The sequence below is a fragment of the Mytilus trossulus genome, chromosome 4, assembly GCF_036588685.1.
Source record: "Mytilus trossulus isolate FHL-02 chromosome 4, PNRI_Mtr1.1.1.hap1, whole genome shotgun sequence".
Taxonomy (NCBI): domain Eukaryota; kingdom Metazoa; phylum Mollusca; class Bivalvia; order Mytilida; family Mytilidae; genus Mytilus; species Mytilus trossulus.
Window position 1 is genome coordinate 77,809,156 of NC_086376.1, and position 19,185 is coordinate 77,828,340.

General features: G+C 30.5%; 1 protein-coding gene across 4 annotated transcripts in view; it reads left to right on the forward strand.

Annotated features, from left to right (window-relative positions):
- The window catches only part of LOC134716033 (phospholipid-transporting ATPase ID-like), a 71,349-nt gene that overhangs the window by 2,645 nt on the left and 49,519 nt on the right, over window positions 1-19,185 (forward strand). For 2 of the 4 annotated variants that reach the window (XM_063578711.1, XM_063578712.1), the window contains exons 2-3: window positions 14,721-14,749; window positions 17,248-17,304. In XM_063578711.1, coding sequence (XP_063434781.1) covers window positions 17,274-17,304 — 31 coding nt within the window. In that variant the 5' untranslated portion in view covers window positions 14,721-14,749; window positions 17,248-17,273. Of the gene's footprint in view, window positions 1-4,823; window positions 4,968-7,928; window positions 7,955-14,720; window positions 14,750-17,247; window positions 17,305-19,185 lie in introns of those variants that run through there. The other 2 variants (XM_063578713.1, XM_063578714.1) reach the window with 2 other exon arrangements.

Consider the following 19,185-nt stretch of genomic DNA (forward strand, 5'->3'; position numbering starts at 1 on the left):
TCTGTGTAATCTTTAACTGTATATTTCATTCTAACCACAAAAGTTTTATTGGTCTCTGACAGAGAGACATAGGGATCGATGCTTATTTTCCAAAAGGTAGAAGAGCTACATGTAACTGACTTATCTATTTCTTGTATGCAGAGCTAGATGCCTTATGGTTAAAAGTTTCTTGCAATAATCTGTAACGTGTTTTCCTTGACTGTCGTGTGATTCTTTTCAGTTACTGCTTAAAAAATAAACATTCTGTGTAGGTATTCCATGAAAGCTGTGTTTAGAATTAATGCCAGGCAACACAATAGTTGCTTTAAGATCATTATGACCTAGCCTACATTTGTTATTATCAATTTTAAATAAAGAGTTGAGGACAGAGGTATTCTGAATACATGTATGTCCTTAGAATTTAATTATAATGAAAAAAAAACTTGTACAAAATCATGTCAAAATGTTATCTGTCGAAAACTACCAGCTTCATATATGATACTAGTTTTGAAAATCTTAGAAAGAATTTGGAAATCTTATAAATGATTTAACTTAGCATTTGATTACAAGTAGTTTATATTTGTATGTAAATAGACAGGAATAGATCATATCTCCAGTCTCAATATTGATCTTGTAAATGATACTTTGATATAATAACGGGAGAAACCATAGACAATGATAGAAGTTTAGAAGTTAATACATGTATAGGTTTAGGGTCATGTTTAGATGGTGACATCTTGTTAAGCTTCTTAAATGACTATTCTAAACAATATTGGTAATGTGTGGACTTTTTGTTGGATAAAATTCTGTATTAAGTGGTATGTTTAAAAATTTCTATTCTTTTCTTTTTTACATGTTACTCTCATTTTGTTTCTAAGTAATACATGTAAATGATGTAATATATAGAGAATAATACATGGCAAAATCCGTATCATATGTTGTATCATCCCGTGACATCAATATCAGTCCGAGGGCCCTTAGGCCCGAGGGATGATATTGGTCGAGGGTGATACGGCATGTGATACGGATTTTGCCATGTATTATACGCTTTATCATATATTTCAACAGAAGAGTTTTATATTATATGAACTGTTTTCTGATCCATAGCACTGGGTTACCTTCAGTTCTGCTTTTGTCTCGTTTCAAAGCTTTAAAATAACTGCTCAATTATTTATACGAAGCACCTAGGTTACCTTACAATCTGTTTTTTTTTTAACATATTTTGATTTATTATTGTATAATTTTGAGTGTTTTCTTTTTTTTATAGTTGCATTTAGTGTGCCAAAAAATTTGTTGTAAAAACTTGATGTTTGTGACGTCACATACAATATGAAAACTTTGATGTTCGTGACGTTACAGACCAAACAATGACGTCATTCAAAAAATTGACCTATTTTTAGAAAAAAAATTCTTAAGCAAAAAAAAACAAAAAAAAATGACTTTAGTTTAAAAAAAAAAAAAAAAAGGCATGCGATACTGGTTTTACCATGCGATGCGGGGTATGCGATACGGGTTTAGCCATGCGATACGGGGTATGCGATACAGGGTAGATGATACAGACTGGAAAAAAGAACCTTTATTAGATATACAAAATAGCTGTATTTTGTACTAAATATATGATAAAGTAAAATACACAGAAAGATATGAATGAATTGACATAGCAAACCACATCTACCACAGACTCAAAGTCCTGAGGGCTGATATTGGTCTAGATTTGATACAGATTGTATCATAAACATGCATTTAATCATCTAGAGGTCATTATAGATTACATCTTAAGTTATCCCCCCCCCCCCCCACCCCCACCCCACCCCACCACATCTTTACAGATGGACATAAAATAAGTATGAAGTGACAAGTGTTACCATTTTTTGTCTATATAACTTTTGGATATATTTTTTATTGATACTCAACCTTGAATGTAATGAACAGATTATTGCTAGAAAATTGTGTACACTGCCTGTATATTTGATATCTACTTGTATCCCAAAAAATATTAATTTTCCATTTTAACCTAATATGTCATTCTTCATATAAATTTATGTTGTTCTTGAAATATTGTGTTGAAAGTTATTTTTTAGTTGTGAGTCTCTGATAACTTTTTTCAAACTGTATATGGACTTGGGTGGATTTTTATATGACAAATGGAAGTTTTTAACGACCTTGACTGGCTATACAGCCCTCGCACAGTCAGTTTTTTTTTAATATGTATACATTTTGGATATTTGTTATTATTTTTGAGTTAAGTCCTTACATTGACCTTAAGATGACATTTCTAGATTTGTGTCTTTGTTGGCTTGCTGTCTAGTTGATGTTCGTGTCTGCATAATTGTTATCTTATACCAGATTCTTAATATTTCTATAGAACTTTTCCCATTTTTTCTGTTGATGCTGAGAACAAAGGGCTGTATCCAAGTTTAATTGTACCATAGTAGGAAATGAAAACTTTAAATTAAAAGTAAATATTGATACAATGTATCTATACACGTACCATTGCTGTAAAAATTGTTGTATAAAAATTTGTAATAATGAAGGAAAAGCTATCTTTATGAATATTATGTTGAAGATCTGTTCAAATTGCATGTGTTACAATTGTTTCAATTTATTTCTACTGTGACCTGCTCACACTGAAACTTATTTGTACATGCATACATGTATGTGTATAATGAAATAAAGTAGATTTTTCTGTTCTAAAACATTTATCATACTTATATTAAAGCCCAATCAATGTAAAGTGTTACCGATTTTAAATGATACGAAAAAATACAGCGACAGCTTGCTACATTCATCTTACTATGAAACATTCGTTATTGGGTTGTGTGACGTCTAGGGCGTCTTACTATGAAACATTCATTATTGTGCTTTATATATATAATGACGTATAGGGTCATTTCAATAGTAATTTGACACACAAGAAAATTGGATAATTTTATATGTAAACATTTTGTCAATGCGTGAATTTACTTTCTTGAGAAAATGTAAGTACTAGTATACATAATGCTTGAATTTTAAATTCTGTGGAAATACATACTGATATATGTATATAGGTATATAAAAATTTTGAGCACTGTCTGATCATAGCATATATTTATTAGAAATATTTAGCACTCTTGGTTTAAATTTTCATTGACTTGTTAAAATTGTCAGTTTGTAATAAACTTGTAGTTGGGGTATTGAAATTAATAGAACACCTTCATTCAAGTTGGCTGATATTTGGTAGAGTTATAGCCCTTTACACCTTCATTCCAGTTGACTGATATTTGGTAGAGTTATAGCCCTTAATACCTTCATTCCAGTTGACTGATATTTGGTAGAGTTATAGCCCTTTACACCTTCATTCCAGTTGACTGGTATTTGGTAGAGTTATAGCCCTTTACACTTTCATTCCAGTTGACTGATATTTTGTAGAGTTATAGCCCTTTACACCTTTATTCCAGTTGACTGATATTTTGTAGAGTTATAGCCCTTTACACCTTCATTCCAGTTAACTGATATTTGGTAGAGTTATAGCCCTTGAACTAAGAATTTTTTTATTTTTTATTACTCTTGCAAATTTTCTTAGTGATTTTTTGGTAATTACAGTACTATGATTACTTTCTGATAGGTCAGTACCCAATTAGATTTTAAGTGTTCCGGATTAAATTCCGGAGAAAATCCTTACAAGTAACAACCTAGGCATTTAATACACAAATTGAAATTTCATATATTAATAGAAATCGTTTTAATAAAATAATGTCTTTTTTTTTAATTTTTCAATGTAAAGAACACAGAAAAAAATATGTTAAAATTTGCATACAGGACATCACCTGTTATAAGATACATATATATAGTTATTAAATAGGCCTATTACTAGATGTCAATTTTATTTGTGTTCAAAAGGATGGGTGATATGTTACTATGAGTCTATGTCATGATTCACCATTGACGTATGTGATTATTATAGTATAAATCCATGATATTTGATAATACTATTTAGTTGTTATTCTTTTCTTTGTTTAATATCCATAATTTGCTTATCCCAGATGCCTACTTTAACATCGACCTATATAGTTTTAAAAAATAGAGCAAGGATTCTGTAGCAAACAGCAGTGACAGATCCAGGTAGGGGTTCTGGGGGGTTGGAATCGCCCTTTTTTTTCAATGCATTTGAATGGAGACTTTTCAATGCATTTGATTGGAGACATATAGTTGGAACCCCTCCCCCGAAACCTTTTGTGCTGGGTTGAGAACCCCCAATTTTTGAAATGGCTGGATCTGCCCTGAACAGTATCATGCTTATTTTGCTGTTCCAAATTCTTTTAAATGCATGAAGTACATTTACTAAATGATTATTACTAAATTTGTTTACTGTTTTTGTGTTTTTGATAATGATATGGGGTAAACCATACATTTGTTGAGAAGGATCATATTTCATATCCTGTTTCATTTGTTCCCATCAATCCCTGTGAGTTAACGTTCGTTGTGAACCCATGTACTTAATTTGATCATGGTTTACTTTTTTTTTTAAATCTAAATAACAATACCTGTATATATACCAAACTTAATATTGTGCACTGTTGATTTACTTGTGCATGTATTCATTTAAAAGTTATGAAATAATAGTACGTACATATTTATAACTGTACAAATGAATGCTTTATAAGTTCTCAGTCAAATCAGTCTAATTCTTTTATTGATTAAATTTCAATTGTACATATATGTACATAATTATTCTCCAATGATTTTTTATTTTTTAAATGACTTATCCATGTATCGAGTCTAGTATTAGATCTCATTACTTACAACATGTGTTATTGAAAAGGATGATTTTTGTACTTAATTTTAAATTTATCGATTGTTAAAGCAGAAGAATAGCATGCTTTTGAATTTGTACACGACATGAGTTGAATTACTATGTGCTATTTACAACTATTATGACAACTTGAGAGAATTCATTCTTGGGTCAATATCTGTGTCGATCTATATACCGTAAACTTTTACATTTAAAGGTAAGACTTGTCTTTTGTAATGTACATTTTTCTGTATTTTATAGAATTATCATTGATCAAAAGTTGTGGTGGGTATTTTTTCCCTTTTAGTTCATTTGCACTAAGATGTCTGTTTTGGGGGGTACATGTGTCAATGTTGGCACTTTTTCTGACTTGATGGAGACCAAGATGTAATGATACACCATCCTTGATTGAGATTACCTTGCATAAAAATATATATACATGTACATTTGTACAACAGTTTAGATAAGTGACTGTTGTGTCACAATTCTTAGATAGGCTTGCATCATTTTTAATTTAAAAAAAACATAATTTTATGTTGGAAATGGTTTAAAAAAGAATTCCATTATTTTCAATCATAAAAAAAATCATAAATTAATGTCAGATGCACAATTCTTTACAAATATGGTTTATTGAAAAATAACTGCTAAAATGTAGAAATTGGTTCAAAAATGTAGACTATTATTTATAAGTTTTCACATGACCCAGGAGATGTAAGATCACTTTTAAAAACACGCCCAATGTAGTCAGTTCACTGGATATTTTCAAAATTGTCCTGGTTTTTATACGACCGCAAATTTTGAAAAAATTTTCGTCGTATATTGCTATCACGTTGGCGTCGTCGTCGTCGTCGTCCGAATACTTTTAGTTTTCGCACTCTAACTTTAGTAAAAGTGAATAGAAATCTATGAAATTTTAACACAAGGTTTATGACCAAAAAAGGAAGGCTGGTATTGATTTTGGGAGTTTTGGTCCCAACATTTTAGGAATTAGGGGCCAAAAAGGGCCCAAATAAGCATTTTCTTGGTTTTCGCACTATAACTTTAGTTTAAGTTAATAGAAATCTATGAAATTTTGACACAAGGTTTATGACCACAAAAGAAAGGTTGGGATTGATTTTGGGAGTTTTGGTTTCAACAGTTTAGGAATTAGGGGCCAAAAAAGGGCCCAAATAAGCATTATTCTTGGTTTTCGCACAATAACTTTAGTTAAAGTAAATAGAAATCAATGAAATTTAAACACAATGTTTATGACCACAAAAGGAAGGTTGGTATTGATTTTGGGCGTTTCGGTCCCAACAGTTTAGGAATTAGGGGCCAAAAAGGGACCCAAATAAGCATTTTTCTTGGTTTTCGCACCATAGCGTTAGTATAAGTAAATAGAAATCTATGAAATTTAAACACAAGGTTTATGACTATTAAAGGAAGGTTGGTATTGATTTTGGGAGTTTTGGTCCCAACAGTTAAGGAAAAAGGGGCCCAAAGGGTCCAAAATTAATTTTTGTTTGATTTCATCAAAATTGAATAATTGGGGTTCTTTAATATGCCGAATCTAACTGTGTATGTAGATTCTTAATTTTTGGTCCCGTTTTCAAATTGGTCTACATTAAGGTCCAAAGGGTCCAAAATTAAACTTAGTTTGATTTTAACAAAAATTGAAACCTTTGGGTTCTTTGATATGCTGAATCTAAAAATGTACTTAGATTTTTGATTATTGGCCCAGTTTTCAAGTTGGCCCAAATCGAGGTCCAAAATTAAACATTGTTTGATTTCATCAAAAATTGAAAAATTGGGGTTCTTTGATATGCCAAATCTAACTGTGTATGTAGATTCTTAATTTTTGGTCCAGTTTTAAAATTGGTCTAAATTAAAGTGCAAAGGGTCCAAAATTAAACTTAGTTTGATTTTAACAAAAATTAAATTCTTGGGCCTCTTTGATATGCTGAATCTAAACAGGTACTTAGATTTTTGATTATGGGCCCAGTTTTCAAGTTGGTCCAAATCAGGATCTAAAATTATTATATTAAGTATTGTGCAATAGCAAGTCTTTTCAATTGCACAGTATTGTGCAATGGCAAGAAATATCTAATTTCACAATATTGTGAAATAGCAATTTTTTTTTTAATTAAGAGTTATCTTTCTTTGTCCAGTATAGTAAGCAAGAAATATCTGCAAGAATTTTTTTTAATTGGAGTTATCTTTCTTTGTCCAGAATCAACTTAAATCTTTGTTATATACAATATACAATGTATATTCACTTTTTACTACCAACTGATAAATTTAAATAATCTTTACCATTCAGTGATAACAAGCAGTTTTTTTACATCTTAATATTTTATGATGTATTTAAATGAGTAGTAATTGTTGCAAACTCCATTAGAATATTTTAATTGAAATTAGTTTTGGAATAAGGGAAAGGGGGATGTGATTAAAAAATTGGGTTCAATTTTTCTCATTTGAAATTTCATAAATAAAAAGAAAATTTCTTCAACATTTTTTTGAGAGGATTAATATTCAACAGCATAGTGAATTGCTCTAAGAGAAAACAAAAATTTTAAGTTCATTTGAATACATTCATTCTGTGTCAGAAACCTATGCTGTGTCAACTATTTAATCACAATCCAAATTTAGAGCGGAATCCAGCTTGAATGTTGTGTCCATACTTGCCCCAACCATTCAGGGTTCAACCTCTGCGGTCGTATAAAGCTACGCCCTGCGGAGCATCTGGTTTTAAAAATGTATCAGTAAGGTGTATTTTCCCGTGTGCTTTGACAAATGTTTGAATAGATATTATTTGACTGATAAAAATGAACTTACACCCTAGGGTGGGTACATGATGTTAAGATTTATTATATAACATCATTTTATGGAGTTTCTTTACAAAAAAATAGGGATAGCTATTCTACAGGTGAAACATCCAATCCAAATTTAAATTAATTTACCTAAAATTTTACAACCTTTAGAGTAAAAAGAGTGTATAAATATATATCATAATTTATGTACACTTTGTGTATATTGTCACTGGAAAATGTATTGACACACAGTTTAATACTCTTAACATTTCTAAGTGAGACATTTTAAAACTGATCCTGACCTTTGAAATAATTAGAATTCGACCTTTATACAGGTATGTACATAAAAGTCATCGCTCTCTTTGTAAAAAGTATGATTATCAATATTGAGTAATAACTGAGATGTTCATTGTTTGTAAGTTTTTTCTTAAAGTTTTATATGACAGTTATAATCACATCAACCTGAAACTTAGATCAATAATATTCATTTTAAATTGATGTAAATTTCAAATATATATAGCTATATGTCAAAGTTTTAAAAAATGACAGAACAATTCACTTCACTGATTAAGAAACGTAAAAGTATAAGATGGGAAAGAATGTCTTACATGAATAAGCACATATCCCTGGGTTTTTTGCTTTTTTTATATTTGCTTGTTATTTTGGACAAAATTACTCATGCAGAATTTTTAAGAAGCATCTCAGACATGTTTGAGAATACTTGAACATCATGGTTGTCGAACAGTCTAGTTACTGACTCTCATGATCACCAGCCCTATATTTACTTGTCAATGAATACAAATAACACACGTTTTGTTATGTTATTGCAACATACAAGTTTATTAGATTAGTATTTGATGTCATAATGTAATTAACAATAATGTCTAATATACATGTATCAGTATACGTTTATTATTGCATGCAGGATCTGTATCAGTAGGTCATAAGTTACATTTACATTGTTTATAGATAAATACTGGGAACTTGTTTCATACATATAGGTTAATTTCTAGATGTATATATAGATACCCATCTTTGCTAGCCAAGGGTTACGATCCACTCCGGTTTGTTGAAGAGAAAGTGAGTGGATCGTAACCCTTGGCTAGCGAAGATGATAGATACCTTATTAGATTTTGATCAGAAAGCACTCTATTGAATTAGTACATGCATATCTCATATGATTGAGGTTTTTAACACATGCTTAGACGAAAAACTTTGAACTTGTTTCTTGGGTGACTTTGTAAATGATCATATACGATTATGAGCTGAAGAGCTAGCACTTCTTAACTATATGGCCAGTTAAGGTGGTACCTAACACTACCGGGAGATAACTCTGTAAAATCAGCTGAACGTTTTGATTACGTTGCTTTATTAAGAGAATATTAAGCTTCTCAACGATCAAAATTAGTGTTTGTCAAACTGCTATATAACCAGTGTAATTTTTCTGATAAAATGGTTGGTTCAATTTTTTTGAAATTTATATATTTTTGTCAAATGGTCAAAGTAAATACTTTGTCAAAGCTTGGAATTTGTGAATTTATACAATAGACCACTTTCGAGTTCATCCGTCCCCGGAAAAAACTCGTCAATTATAAGCGCCTTTATCATCGCCATTTGTGCGTTAAGGGCCGTCATCACTTCCTTCCAATGTTGAGCGAGTGGTTGGAAAACTATAATTCTATATTGTACGAATTATTCGGCAAATTGAATTCTCAAAATTGACAATCAACACTGCTGTCATTAGGGAAATGTCAGTAAGTACCTACAGAGCCACCATTATTTCTAGTTTATCCTGCACATAGACGATCACTAAGACGCTTGATGAACGTAAATAGTGCAGGGATACAGGCAAGCCCCTCTATCTGGTAAATGACGTCATAAAGGCGTGTATAATTGACGAGTTTTTGCCGGTGACAGATGAACTTGAAAGTGGTCTATTGATACATGATTATTGGTTTGAGCGCAAACACTCCATAAACTTATTCATTGTCTCAAGATTTCTTTTTAGAGAGGATTTTGTTACATCTTTTAAAAAAATATGCCACATACATGTAAAAGTTACAATTTAGCGCTCTGCATTGTTCTTCAAATACTGCACTTTTTTTAACATGAATATATAAGTAAAATCTTCCTTATTTATTAGAGAAAATAGAGGATCATTTTGATTAAAAGATTATAAAACAGGCAAATATTGTGATAATCATAATGTTTGCATGTTTGAACTTTTGCTTATAATATACATGTATTATAATCCGATTAGATATGAGTTTAAATGCTCATATTTCTTTTCATCCTGTCATTCAAATGATGAAAATAGGTTGTAAAATTGATTTGATGAAACAGAAAACATTGTCAATTATTTCAGTTGCCATAGTGATTTTATTTTGTCTTTATATTTTAATAGGTTTCGTTATGAAATTAATATTTTGCATCCAATACCTGTTTGTAGCAGTCAATACCTGTTTATTGCATATTGTTTTGTTAAAGTTAAGGATGTAAAAATGATCTAACAATATTGACATCATGTGATATTTACTGGTAGGTTAAAACATTACCTTTTTTTTTACTTTTTACCTTTTTTAAAAAGGAGTATTTATGAAATTTTTTCCTAGGTGGTTATCAAATTTAAAAAAAAAAATCAAAGGATTTCTCACATCTGTTTTGTTTAAAACATTTGTTCTTGTGGAAGTTTCATTATAGAATTTTTTTTAAAATAACTAAGGAAATGCTGCTGTTTTGTTATCCTACCACTCAGTGTAAGACCATGTAAGGCAATGTTTATAATCTACAAAAAAAATAATATAGAAATTAAAGTTTTTTTGTCCTAAAATCAAAGTCTAGAACATTAGGTTCCATTCTGTAACTTTTAAGTGTCTAAATTTTAAGCTCAATTTGACAATAATTTAAAAATATTTTTACAAAAGTTTAAACTACATGTTACAAAATGAAACTTAATATACCTCTCCTCTCTTCCTAATTTGTCACTATTAAGAAATTTACATATGTAAGTAAATTTTTGATCAATTCTTTCACCAATATTTTCCTTTTGGACTTACACAGTTTGTTAGTCCCTGGAAAATGCAATGTTTCAGCAGCAAATATGTTATTTGTAAACAATTTTTCATGTAGTTTTGTAATGCTTTAACTTTTCATTTTATTGTGATTTTTCATCAAATAGATTACTTTTTGTTTGGTCTTCACCTGCCTGTTTGCTTTCAACACCAACCTTTTCATCCTCTCATTACAAAAATAGGTTGATATATTTTTTTTAATTTCTACTTCTTTTTAAGGTTGTTATTTTGAACTGCATTTAATTTTGTATTGAGAAAATTTGTTTGACCTTTCATTTACTTATATTTTAAAGTTTAGGAAATTGTTTGTACATAATTAGAATTTCAATTTATGTCAAAACTGACAGCTGTAAACCTGTTAAAAAAATATGTAAATAAGTATGTATAAATCAGGAAATTCATCACTCTAACATTTCCCTTGTTCTGATTTTTTTTTCGAGAAAAATAAAGGCGGGGGTCAAATTTAACTTATTTACAAACATAAAGATTCTATGAATGTGCCACTGAACATGTAGATTTGTATGGGGATATATACATGTATAAGATGATTAGAAAGACAAAGGTATGGGCTTTTCTCATTGTTGAAGGCCGTACGGTGACCTACAGTTGTTAATGTTTGTGTCATTTTGGTATTTTGTGGATTTTTGTCTCATTGGCAATCATACCACATCTTCTTTTTCATAATATCACTGTCTTTATAACGTAGGTACAATATCTTTGATACAGTATCAGTATAGATAGTCCAGCCACACCTGTTCAGATGAACTTCACGAAATAATACACGAAGTACATTTCGTGAAATACCTGAACATTTTGTTTTTTAACATCTGTCCATTTCTCTAAAATAGGTCATATATCAATAAAAATTAGGATGAAAAATGACCACTTGTCAGACAATTGGTTTACATAAGAATATTTTTTGGTGAAACATGAACATAGAAGATGAAATAAGGAGATATTTGATATATATGTGATATGGATTAGACAGCAGCTTATACATTTGTATATATAAAATAAGGTTCACAACCTTACTTTGATGGCTTCTCGTGTTGTGCATGCATTTGATCATTCAGAACCTTCACATTTGACAATCCTTAACAATGCTTTGACCTCAGAAACAGTCAAATAATAAAAGTTGAAATTCAAATCAGTGTGTAATCATTGCAACTATCATAGTGTCACACTTATTAAAATACTAGTTTAGTTTTAGTTTAATTTAAATATATTTATTTATAGTGGATTGGGAAACAAGTTTTGCAACTTATATAAATCCCTTTCCACTTTGCGGGTGCGAGTGCTGCCTTGTAGCGGCATTAGCCTATTCTTTTAGAAATCTAGTCAGGATTTATAAGTACCCTGCCACGTCCACTAGTATTTTTTGTCCATTTAGTGAGTTAAGCCTTTATCAACTGATTTTTATAGTTCGTTCTTATGTTGTACTGTTATACCAGTGTCCCAGGTTAGTTTTCTCGTTTGAATTGTTTTACATTGTCATATCGGGGCCTTCTATAGCTGACTATGCGGTATGGGCTTTGCTCATTGTTGAAGGCCGTACGGTGACCTATAATTGTTAATGTTTTTGTCACTTTGGTCTTTTGTAGATAGTTGTCTCATTGGCATTCATACCACATCTTCTTTTTTATAAGGATGTCTTTAACGTGCAAGAGATATTGCTCTTTCTTAACACGGGTCAGCCATTTATCGTCCCCTTCCGACGGACTATCATCGTTTCCTCAAGACCATACTGGCAAATGGTGTCGAGGGAGAATACTAGTACTGTAAGAAACAATATTTTCTGTATTTTTCTGATAAATGTTTTTTTTTTTCTTATGATCAACATTATATGTTTACTCTGACAACAGCAATAGCTGGAGAAACATATAGTTCTACAGAACCTTTTACACATTTTCCATTCTTTAATTTATTACTTGGTTGATTTTATTATATCTACTACAAAAATGTAAGATGATCGGCCATCAGACAATATAATATTGCCACCTACACAATATCTCCCTTTATTTAGGTTGGCAGGATTAAGGTTGCTTTATTTTTTAAACAACCTTAAATAAACAATGTACATAATTTACATAAGCATAGAGAACTGTAATTTAAATTTGAATTATTTGACATATTCACAGTTTTGTCTCACCTGTAGTTAAATTAAAGCCAGAATCTTGGTACAAGTAGTAATTTTAAACACAAAAACTGCACACTTGTATAATGGATCAAGAATAGAAATTTAAGTAGACCTTTTTTGTTGAGTTAGCTAGAACTAATGGATGGTTTTAGTTTAAGTAACATTTGGCTCCGCTGCTACAATCTAAAATCACACTTTTAAAAATTCCTAAAGTTTCTTAAGGATAACAGATTGCCTTCCAAATTCAGAGTTATTCACTTTGACCTACTATTCATGCTTTATTGACCTATATTTAGTTAAATGTCCATGTCAAGTTCTAAGCATTTTAGGCCAAGTTGATTTGTGTGCTTATGTGATCTCTGAGCAAAGGCAATGAAGTTTATGTTCTATTCTTTTGATGAAATAAGGTACATGTATTGGCATTAGCACTCAACTGAATAGGTGTATGGAAATGCCTTGAATATTTGTCCTTTGCTGATGGATGGACATACTCAATTATATCCCAATTGACTCATTTTGTGATTGAATATTAAGTGTTATAACTTATTCAGATTCATTTAACCCTTTACTCCATAATGACGCCTTTTGACGCCACCCCCCTTACTCCATAATGACGCCTTTTGACGCCTGTGTAGTACCTCAGTTGAAACACTTTGACTACAAAGTGTCTGCAGTTGACTTAATAAAGTTTGTATCCAATATGAAAAGGAATATCATAGGAATATCCAACTTAAATTTATTTGATGAAATAGTTGTTTTTCGCAATGCCTTAATACTTTAAAGCATAAGTTTAGCATTTTATCAAAAAAATCCTATGCGAATCAAGTATGCCAAAAAAAAAAGTTCAATGGAGGAAACGGTTAAGGGGTAGTATTTTATAAAGATTAATGATGTTTGACTTCTGTAAATCTTTGATTGACTGTGGTGAATCTGTGTAAATATGATTAAATCTTTATCCAGCTCAATAAACAGGTGAAAGTGATATTAGGTCATGAAAAACAGACTTGTTGTAAATATTTTATAAGAAAATTGTAGACATATAAGCAAATCCTTGCATATTAACAATGATTTAAATCAATGACGAATGAGGTTTAAAAACTGGTATAGATTTTTGTTGGAAAGAATCAATCTCTGATCTCAAGTAGGCTGAAAAAAATACATTCATGTTATGGATGTAAAGAAAAAATCATGAATGATCACTAAATGCAAGAGGAACAGTTTTGATTGTAAATAATATAATTATGCAGGCTTAACAATGCATAGGTTTTATTTTGTGTTTCAGTTCTTTGAATTTTAATTCCCCAACTACAATTGTAGAGACTAGACGGCCATACTATTTGTTTTCTGGTCTGTTCCATATCTGGTTCAAATATTGGGTTAAAGTAGTTGAGGAAAATTTGGTCACATCAACATGTAATTGTACACATGCTCCTTGTGAGTTATATGACAAATTCAGATTTTCACCCTTATTTCATGGTTCCATGGACTTATTAGGTTAGTGGGAGTGGTCCAGCATCATGTGTCAGATTTTGTTTTATAGTATCTTTACATTTTGATAATGCCAATCCTGATATGAAAGCAAAGTGAAAATGAAATGCAAAGCTTCAGTAAACAATGTATTAGATTAGGGAAAAAGGGGGAGGGGATAGGAAAGCATTTTCATCCTAAAGGTATAATATACAATGTCAAACATTTTTGATTATAAAAAAAATCCAAATTTTTTACAGGAGAAAATGGTTTGTGCATTGTTTGAAAGTTTTATTGTTTTTCAGTCTTGTTATATCTCAATATCACACATGGAATAGCAATAATTCATAATTGATAATTTAAGGACTCAACATCAATAATCATAGATGTATAAAGTCTGTTGAACATTAAAGTTCACTGGATGTAGTGTTATTATACGAAATATGACTTGTGCTCAACTATACACAATTTCCATATATTTGATGACAAACATTTGTCTTTTTCAGGATGTTAAGATGAAGGCAACAGTTTGAAGGTAAGTGCTTAATGTGTGTGATTGATTCATTGATTGTTCCTATGATAAATTAATCACTTGTTTGTACGCAGATATTGCTAAGCACTAGATATATAGGTAATCCCTGGTGTATTGTTCGATCAAATTGTCGGGATAAATACGAAAAATATGTAGTTATCACTAGTGGAGACTGATCAAATGTAGATCGTTTGTTTTGTTTGATATGGTCATTATTAGATGAAATGAATGTGGCCTGAATGAATGTTTGCTTTGACTTCAGTGACCATTCAATTTGATATACTTAACATATGATATTTGTATGGAAAAAATGTACACATTGTTTGCTTTGAGGTTTTTAACCTATATATGTAAATGGTGATGGCACAAACTTAATTTATTGAGGATAGTATTGAAAGAGAAATAAACTGTCCTGAAATTAGATCATGCCACTAAAAAAAGTTACAGAATTTTGGTTTAAATGAATATTTTAATGTTCACTTCAAACTGGAAGGAAGTTAGTCGTTTTTTATGATTATAGATATGAGACAGAAACCCAAGCCACACTAAAAAAAGAAGAAATTAAGAGGAAAACATCAACAATAAACAGATGTGTATGAAAGCTCTAAATTATACTTGGCCTAGTTTTGAATAAATTAAAAGATATGAATGAAATTTCCCCAATGACTAAAACAATAAGCTACTGTAAATTAAAAAGAAATCAATATTATTTTAATGCCAATGATGCAAATAGCTGAGATCACAATAAAAACAATGATAATACATGCATTCTGATATCAGATTCGCTCATTGTATATCTGGTTGCAAAATTTTATTCGCCATAATTAATCTCTTATTTTTGTCCATTCATCCAGTATTTCATTGCTGACTTTACAGTAACACAAAACATAATAAAAGCAGCAACTGTGTCCACACATGCCAAACTCTGTCAATGTTCTTGCTTCAAAGAAGCACATGAATGTACCGGTAATGTGGGGTTTTATCTGTTTATGCCCCATTTTATGGGCATTATGTTTTCTGGTCCATCTTCTCTTTGTTCATCTGTCCGTCCATCTGTCTGTCCTGCTTCAGGTTCAAGTTTTTGGTTGAGGTAGCTTTTGATGAAGTTGAAGTCCAATCAACTTGAAACTTAGTACACATGTTCCCTATTGTATGATCTTTCTAATTGTAATGCCAAAGTACAGTTTTTACCCCATTTTCACTGTCCAACGAATATAGAAAATGATGGTGCGGATGGGGCACATTCTTGTTTTTCATTTGGATGTCAATTTTTCTATTTTAATTATTCGATAAACGTTTTTATTTTAAAATTGAAAAAAATATTAAAGATATGAGCCCACTTTGAATCTTGAAGATAGCTAAAAAAAAAACAATCACACTGTAAGATAATGATAAAATCTTACAGAAAACATTTTACAAGTACAGCATGCAAATATGCATGATGATTTATAAAAAAAAAAACTTTTCCTGAGAAAAGTCGTAGGTGAATACTGGTGATTTTGTTTGATTAACTTTTTCTCCTTAAAACTGTAAAGAAATTTAAGTGATCTTTATTCAAACATGCTTATTTATCACACACAATCTGTTTTAAGGAGAATCTCTCCACTCCAGTAAGACTGATTTTGTATTGAAGCACTTTGCTTAATCTTTATTCCTTGTTGCTGTTTAAAACAAACTAGCAGTCACCTGTAGATAAAATTCTTTGGTAGAAATTAAACACAGAATGAGGAAGTAATTTACAATGGTTTATTTTAAGTACTTTTATAGTTAAAGATATTGTGGCTTCCTGTAAGATGATAAGCATTATAAAGTTTATTGATTTATAACCTATAGATAAACTGAAACTTAATTGAATAGTGCAATGTATTTGATTCAGTTTTAAATTTGGTGCAAACAGTCCATGTTTCAAGAATAGGACAAGATTTTTATGTCTTGAGTTTCATCTGCTTATTTTAATCGAAGTTAAGGAAGTATTGTATTAAACATGGTAAAAGATATTTGAAAACAAACTGTTATGACATCGAGTATGTTTGGGAATGTTTATGTGCACATCACCATGTCAACAGAGGATTGACTTTAAAAAAAAGGTATTTTTTGGCATTGTACTAATTGTCATAATTTTATCAGCCTTTTTTACTTATAAAAGTAACACTCATTGGTACACTTAAAATACTGGTTTATAATGAAATGTATAGCATCATATCAATTTACCACAAAACTAGAGATGGTAAGCTAAACACAAATCTTAAAATATAATATATTGTTCATTGTTTATTATTTATTATACAAACAAATATGTCTTTGATATCTTACGAACAGATGTGAAAAAATAGACCTGGGGTATACACTTATTTTAACATTTGTTTTGATTTATCATTTTGATCAAATTACTAGGTAAACATATTTTTCATATAAAGAAATTATTTCTTGTACAGTTATAAATCAATTGAAACATATTGACAATGTGAAATTAAAAACATTTTTTTCTTTTTCTTTTCCAGATAAAACATCTTGTAGATTAAATACCATGTGGCCTTTTGGTAAAGAGAAACCTCCAGGTATAGTATAGTACAAATGTAGCACTTTTATAATAATGTCTTCTTGTTGATCCCCATCCAACCCACATTCCAAAGGTGAAATCCACTCAAAAGTTCATTTTACAGTTGTTTAATCAAATTTGACCTCATATATTGTTGGTCTCTGACAATTGGCCAATTACACTGAAATTAAAGCTCTGATCTGCATTGAGTTTTGACAAGTTTCATTAAAAAAAACTACCAAATATTTTACATCCAAATCAAATTTTAGTAGTTAAAACAAAATCTGTTGAACAATCACTGCAAGATAACAATTTAAGAACAGATGCTAAGACATTTAGACTCGTAAAGGAGATAGATGTGTACTTTTATTTACAGACAAACATCTGCATATATATGGAATCCTGTTTAATCCTTTGTTGAAATGTTGTAGTATTATGGTTAACCCCCTTATAGAAACATTAATATAAATATCAATACAAATTTACAGTGCTTAATTACGTTAAGAAGCCAGCAAAAACTTCTGGGTCAATCAATCATTGATTAAGGGAGCGTAACAGTCTGGTTCAGGAAAATGTTGTTGAACTTTATTTCATTACTCAGTCGCATTTTTCTCAGTGTTTATATAGATAAGACAGCTGTTTTTCCCGTTTAAATGGTTTTACACTAGTCATTTTTGGGGCCCTTTAAAGCTTGCTGTACAGTGTGAGCCAAGGCTCCATGTTAAGACCATACTTTGACCTATAGCTAATGGTTTACTTTTACAAATTGTGACTTGGATTGAGATTGAAGAGTTGTCTCAGTAGCACCCATACTAAATATTCTTATATCTATTCTGTGGTACAGGAGATACAATACATATAATTATATAATGCAAATGTCTGTAGACATGTTTATTGTACTAGCACTGATACTGTGTTTTCTGTAAAGATTTCAGACTCCATAACATTTAGTTTTCTAGTGTTAGGATTCTTTGGAATCAGTAATTCTCTTAAATCTGAAATTGGTGACTGCTTCTTTCTTTCATTGAAAGTATTTTGAGTATTGTAAGGAAGAGTCACTTAGTTTTCTTGTCAACATATTCAGTTCTAAAAAAGCACAGGACCGACAAGACATGTCTGTTAAACTATATTCGATGTGTTTTCACATTTAACTTCCTGTTTTCAGTCAATACAGAAGAAATAAAGCTGAGGTTTCATGAGAGGGCAGTAGCCTACAGTTCAACTTGTTATTTTCATTTTCAGTCAATTAATTAAGATGGCCAAAATAAGCCCTTATTAACTGTCATTTATCTTACTAGTGTCATTTCAGATACAGAAGCTTTATCATGACAATTTATTATTTTTGTCTGCTTGGCTTAATGTGAAGTTAAGTGATTCTGTGTTATTTAATAACATCAAATATTTTATGACCCAAATGAAATACAATGTAAATAGTAAACAAATGGTTGTAAATTAATATAAGTTAATTGACAATTGTCAATTTGTGAAATAAATTTACAGCAATTTTAAGAATGTGGGGAGCAATTTACTGCAGATTTAAACTTTTCCTCTGCTAATTAGGCAATTTTAAAGTATCATGTCACTTAAAGAAGTATACTGTTATAGCTGTCTTAACTTGAGTTTTGACTTGTATGCCTTCCTTTCAGTGTGTCCATAGACAGAATAAGTTTCAACAATCACATCATACACACACAGGGGAGACATATCTCTGTGTCAACAGCTTATTTACTTTATTCTAGGTAGATAAAACAGTTTGTCATAAAACTACTGTATCTAAGATGACATTATGTATATATTGTTCATATAAAATAGAGGATGTGGTATGATTGCCAATGAGACAATTCTCCACAAGAGACAAAAATGACGCAGAAATTTATGTTCATTTTGGGTGTTATTTTGC